This window comes from Agelaius phoeniceus, chromosome 4, assembly GCF_051311805.1.
Source record: "Agelaius phoeniceus isolate bAgePho1 chromosome 4, bAgePho1.hap1, whole genome shotgun sequence".
Classification (NCBI taxonomy): Eukaryota; Metazoa; Chordata; class Aves; order Passeriformes; family Icteridae; genus Agelaius; species Agelaius phoeniceus.
In genome coordinates, this window is record NC_135268.1 from 47,145,060 (window position 1) to 47,151,561 (window position 6,502).

At 42.4% G+C, this 6,502-nt stretch overlaps 1 protein-coding gene across 1 annotated transcript in view; it reads left to right on the forward strand.

Annotated features, from left to right (window-relative positions):
- KDR (kinase insert domain receptor) overlaps positions 1 to 4,373 on the forward strand; it is a 30,483-nt gene extending 26,110 nt beyond the window's left edge. Inside the window, exons 28-30 of the mRNA XM_054633102.2 lie at positions 1,563 to 1,659; positions 1,757 to 1,845; positions 2,694 to 4,373. Of these exons, the coding sequence (XP_054489077.2) occupies positions 1,563 to 1,659; positions 1,757 to 1,845; positions 2,694 to 2,898 (391 nt within the window). The 3' untranslated portion in view covers positions 2,899 to 4,373. The remainder of the gene's footprint in view (positions 1 to 1,562; positions 1,660 to 1,756; positions 1,846 to 2,693) is intronic.
- The last annotated feature ends 2,129 nt before the right edge of the window (positions 4,374 to 6,502 follow it).

The window sequence follows — 6,502 nt, forward strand, 5'->3', positions numbered from 1 at the left end:
AAAGATAATGCCTACTCTTGGAAAGAACAGAAAAAGTGTAATTCTGCAATCAGTTTAATTTGAATTCTAGGAACGATCCTGGAATAAATGTTCAGATAAATAATGGTAAATGCCTACAGGAAAACAAATTAACTACAAATGGCCAGCATGGAATTGTCAAGAAAAAAATCAAGTCACAGTAATCTTGTCTGGGCTGAGCAGAGGTGGGTCTCCCATACTTGGGAGGTCATTCAGATCAAGGCTGGGCTTCTCAACCCTCACCACCCTGGAAAACTGGCCGTGCAGTTCTATGCATATGTGTGCGTTTAATGCAGGCACACAGGGAGCTTGCAAACACAGAAGGCAAGTTGTGGAATGAGCTTCTAGTTGTACAAGATCAGGGTGTCCAGGAGGCTGCATGGACTAGATTGTCCATTTGAGGGTTTGGTCCTGGAAGTGTTGGATGGGAAACAGATTAGATACCACTGCAAAGGAGCAGAACACATGGCCAGTGGAGAGAGCTTGAAAGAACTGGTTTTGTTAAGTTTAGGAAGAGAAAATGGAGAGGGAATATAGTAACCGTTTTCAGTATATGAAAATTTGCTCCAAAGAGGGTGTTAAATAATTGTTCTGTGTCCCCAGCATTAGGACAAATTTTATTTGAGCAAATACTTTTAATATTTTTAAATTTAATAAATAATGATATTTAATGTTTGAAAAATGTTCTGAATTGTGATTGAGTACTGGAGCAGGCTACTCAAGGAACTTGTAAAATCCCCACCAATTTAAATATATGTCTATTGGAGATAAGCAGGATTCAGCATAGCTAAAATGGGAAAAGGGGGGAATGATGCTTTTAATTGTCTCCAATTTTGCACTTCTAATGGATGCAGGTTACTCTACTAATTCCATGGCTTTTCCTTCATTAGCTGTTAAGAACATAAATTTGCCCCGTTTAACTGGGACACCATCCATTTCATTCCATTTTCACTTAGGCAGAAAGCTGAGGGTGCCGTTTTGTTTGCTGTGTTAGTATCTCCATGAAAGTCAATTTTATTTTTTTTGTCCAATATTTTTTATGGATGTCATCCTGAAGGGCTTCTTTTGGAGAAGAGCCTTCAAGAGAGATTTAGCACTCCCTGTCCTGATCCCCACGGCTTAAGGGCAGCAGTGTGCTGACTCTGCTGTTGTTGTCCTAGGTCCAGCCAGGGGTCTCAGAAGTGCAGGCCAAAGAGAGAGACACACGTCTGTGCTCCAGGCTTCTCTGTTTATTATAGTTCTAAGCAAAGCTTGCAGGAAGTTAAGCCCTCCAGTGTAAATGAGGAAAGAAGCTGTTTTCTCAAAGCCATTTCTTAGAATTTGCTCAGAGATCAATATTGTCAGGAGCAAAAGGTCAGAAATATGCCACTTTCTAGGCTGTTCATCCCTTTCAATAAATAGATATTTTGAAGTTTGCATAATATGTTTTGACAAAAGGATTAACTTCTCTGAAGAGAGATAAAAGGATTCTGATATCATTGTGCTGTTTGCAGCCAAGTTGTGGAGAGCAGACACAAGATTTTTTTATTTTGTTTTCTTTGCAGTCAGTACCGACAAGGTAGCAAGAGAAAAAGCCGCCCTGCAAGTGTGAAAACATTTGAAGATGTCCCATTGGTAACCACTGTAAAAGTTGTTCAGGAGGTGAGTTTGTCTATTTATACATACTGTCCTTCTGTTGATGCTTTTTTTTTGTGGCTTTAATATTTTTCCATTCAATGCATTTCCAACACCTTTACAGGAAAACCAGACAGATAGTGGGATGGTTCTTGCATCTGAAGAGCTGAAGGCATTGGAAGAGAGTGAAAACCAAGTGAAAATACCCTTTAGGTAAGGCTTGGGCTGAACATAGAATTCAATATGACCTTTTACTGCAGTATGTCAGAAGACTGATGATTGGTTTCTAAAATTGTCCAGAAGAAAAAAAATCTTTTCTTAAAGTGTTTTCAAAAACAGAAAGTAAAATTATGCCTAATATGCCTGGTCATCTGCATTTGGTATTAGGCGAGGGGAGGTAATGCAGCTTTTGGAAGCCTCAGTCAGGACCCAGAAAGGACTTGTATTTATCAGCTGCAATAGCATCAACCACCCCTCAAAGGTACTGAGCTGGTGCACACAACTGAGCATGTCTGAACCGATGAACAGCTCTTGGTTTTTTGCTTGCTTTATTTTTTTTTTTCCTAATAGCTGGGACTCAATTTTCAAGATGTACCTGGGTGTATTTTCAGAGCATAATACAGGGGTTTCATTGTGCAGTTCACAGGAAGCACAGTGGCATTCATGAAGCTGAGAACTCATATATGCTCTCTGAGAGCTTCTCAGGAATTATTTTTTTCCAGAACAACTCAAGTGCAGATGAAGATATACTGCAGTTACAATTGCACCACAGCTGAAGTAAAGCCTCTAAAAGCTTTCTCTCCATTTCATCTGTGGTCGCAATCTAACTCCTTGTATCATCATAAAATTAAACATCTTTTTCATGCATTAGTGAAGTTAGGGCATATGAAAAGGTCTTTCCTTGTAATCAAATGCATGTTTAAAAAGGCTTGAAGCCAGGTTTAAGTACAGCCTCTTGCTTTGGTTGTTGCTGTGATGGAAAGCAGCTGCCATCCAGAGTCGCCCACCTGCCCTCCAGAATACACAGCTCTCTCAGCCCTGCTTCTGATTGCTTTTTGCAGCACGCTGGTGCCCAGCAAGAGTAACGAGTCCGTCATGTCCGAGGCCTCCAACCAGACCAGTGGGTACCAGTCAGGATACCACTCGGATGACATGGACACCACCGTGTACTCCAGCGAGGAGACCGAGCTCCTGTGTGCGCAGGAGGCGTCGCCCGCGCTCTGCCGCGCCCACGGGCTCCCCTACGAGAGCCCCGCGCCGCTCTAGGCTGAAGCTGGCAGCTCCAGCTCCCCCTGGGATGTGCCTTCATTGCCTGGGCTGGTGGTATTCGGGTTTGATGTATTGAAAGATGGCATCCATGGGACTTAGAAAAGACACTTATTTTTCCTGAAGATGATGCAGAAGCATCCGGCAGCAAAACTGTGCCGTGCCAGGCTGGGGCTCTTTCCTCAAGAGACACTGGTGGCTGAGGGTGCCAGCAGAGCCCTGGCCGTGGTGTGTGGGCTGTGCCAGCCCCATGGCACAGGCTGAGCCTGGTGATGTCGAGCATCTGCCTGATGCGGGTGGCATCACGGCATTCGACTTAACTGTTCCTACTTGTACGAAATAATGGCACCTCCCTGCTTTTGTGGGGCTTTTTTTTTGTTTGTTTTTCCCCTTGTGGCTGGACTCCAGGAAGGAAACAGCACGGCACTGGCTTCTTGTTTCTCAGAGTTATTCCTTGCTTGTACCTTCACAAACAAAAAAAGGAACCTCCAGCTCAAGGCTCTGGCACTCTGAGGGCCTGAGACTAAACATAGGCTGGGCTAAATATAGGTGTGGGTGATGGTCTCTGTCCTTGGCAGAGGAAAAAGCTGCTGTACAAGTCCTCATGAGTTGCATTTTCTCAGTGAAGTTTATTAGTAGGGAGAAGACAGAGCACTGAGCCAAAGGATGGGACTCAAATAGCAGGGCCATGCCTGACCTCTGAGGATGGCTCTGCTCCCCTTTCATCCCCAGCACCCTCACTCATGCCTACCTGCCTCTGAGCTGCCCGAAACTGCTGCAGAAAATACTCTCCTCCCCTCAGATCACCACTTGGGCAGTCTCTCTAACAGGTAGAAAAGGCAATGTCATTTACTCCAGGACCACAGGAAGCACTGTGGTTCTGGTGGGGCATCCTGAGGGCACCCTACCTTCTCATCTCATTCCCCCTTCCTCAGATTTAGATCTGACTTTTTCACTTTGAAAACTCAAAGTCTGTTTGCAGTGGCAGAGATCTCAGTTTATGTAGCCTTGGGAATCCGTGACTGGTTTCATGGCAGCTCTGATCTTCTCCGAGTGGTGAAATTGTGCCTAATTGTTGGACAACTTCTTACCTGTGCTCTTGTAGTCCCAGAACTCTATTGATAGACACAATGAGGACTACAAGATTTTAAAATGTAAAGCTATTTCTACTGAGTTCTTTTTGTATTTTTATAAGTATTTTTTTGTTTGTACTTACTATAATGTCAAATGCTGGGAACCATGAATATAAGGCATATACAGTATTTATAGCCTCTTTATGTAGAAATAAATGTAATATATTAAAATATAAATATATATTATATAACAGATATTTTACTATTCACATTTTGTATCTGTCTTCTGTAGCATTGAAAAGGTCACAAATTTTTTTAATAGCTAAAACTTTTCACTTTATTAAAAGGGACTGGAAATTTGGACCTGGGGGCTACAAGTAGGTTTGCTTTCTTTTGTTATATCTGTTGATGGGGAAGATTCTAAAGTACTACTTGTTTCAAGTCTACAAACATGTAGTAGGCGCGTGTAGTAAAGGAACTTCAGTGATTTTTAGCAGTTGGCAATAAATACCTTTAGAGAAATGGTCAGAGGAAGAGACTGCTTGTATGAGCTGAATCTCCCCTGAGAAAGTTTATTATGTTCCTTTGGGGATGGTTGATCTAATTGTATTGTGGCTTTTGCCTGGGAAGTGGCATTTTCCCTTAAAGCCTTATTCATCTTTTCCCACTTTTGTTTCTCCTAGCTCACTTCTCACAGACTAAATGTTGTCCCTGCTCTTGTGCAGTGAAGTCTTCCTTTATTTTAAACCTGTACTTAAAGCTCCTACCTTTTCACTCTGTTGTCCAATTTTTGACTTACTCTTCTGCATTGTGTCGGCCTTTGTTCTGAGGGCAAGGCTGTCCACTGCTAGGGACATAACAGCTTATGCTACAAAACAGTGCAAGGGAAGTTAAGCCACAAACTGCAGACTTTAATTCAGCTTCTCTTTATTGCAGTTTGAAATGAGACAGGCTACTGCATAGTGAGAACATTTGTCTAGGAAGTGAGAGATCTTGCTGCTAAATTCTTCTCAGGCTGAACATGGGGCTAATGCTCTCTACACGTTATGTGCATTACCCAAATACAAGGCTATGAGATGTTAAGCTGTAAATGTTTCTCCATTCCTCCCCCTAAATGTAAAGCATTTTATAGCCAGGAAATCAGGAGCAGGGAGGTCAGACAGAAAAAAAGGAAGAGGCTTCCTAGATCATGTGTAAGGGCTTCTAGGAAGGATTTCACAAATATATTTGACATTTGCCTTGCTTCCCAGGCAAGAGTCTAGCCAGCAGAGTGTGCTCAACAGACAATGCTACATCCTTTAACATCCCCCCTCTGCAATATTTTTCAATGTTTTTAATGAAAGTGCTCTTCTGTGTATTATTACACAATGGACATGAAATACTGACACCGGCAGGACTTTGAAAAGCCATATGTTGGAGAGTCCTGACACTGAGGTGGAGAGAAAGATGTGTCATTGGTATCCATCTGCCCTAGACCTGCATTCCTCAAGGTTTGAGATGTTCAATTTAGACATCTCATTTCATAGTTTTTTCCCTCTCCAGCTTGGTGTAACACACGATATGTGCCACATGCACACAGTCAGATATCTGTGTGCTATTGGTACCTTTGGAACCGCCTCCCACCACAATGCAGACTAATGAAGTTTCAAGACATAGCCATGTCATTTACTAAGTTCACACTTACAATCCTTGTCAGCCAATTAAATTCTCTTCTGGGTCCAAATAGTTTTAAATATGCCTGCAAAATGTGGCAACTAGCACACACCTGCTTTGGGAAAGGAAATTAGTTTCTAAAAAAAAAATTCAATCCCAACCATATAATCACTGTCAGAAGCAAGCAAAGGTTCTATAAATGTGTTCATATCTTTGGCATCCAGTAACACAATTCTTTTCTTGAACCATGGCCATTACATCCTTTAAAACACCTGGACTTTTTGTTGTATTCTGAATACAGCACATTCAGCTAAACCCGAGTCATGCCACATCTGTCTTTGAGATGCTTTAAATTCCAAACGGGATATTTTCAATTAAACAACAGACATATAATGCACAGATTTGCAAATGCCTTGCAAACCAGTCCCAGCTTTATCTCTATCCTGCAGCCATGCAGCAAAGTGTCAATATTTGGATCAGCATCCTTATCCATGAAATTCAGCCTGGATCTGAGCCCAGTGAGCTAGAATAAATAGAAGGGACACTTAGGAAATTATGTATCCAAACATATCACTGTGAGCAGCTGGGCTGGAGTGAGGAGAAACAGTGATGGGATTGACTTGTCTTGTTCAGAGGAACTGCCAGAGAGAGCAGTAATTGCTGGTGGGTTAGGATGTGGGCAATCAAGCACAGCCATGCCAGAAATAGGCAGCTTCATGGCTTGGAGATGGCTCATGTCAGCCCTTATCAATGTAAACACAGCCCACCTGAAGAATGCAGGGGTGTTCAAGAATAGTAGGTAGGCCCTTCTCCCTGCAAGAGATACTGTAACATGTATCTCATCATTTGCATGGAAATGTCTTGGCAAATCCAGTCCT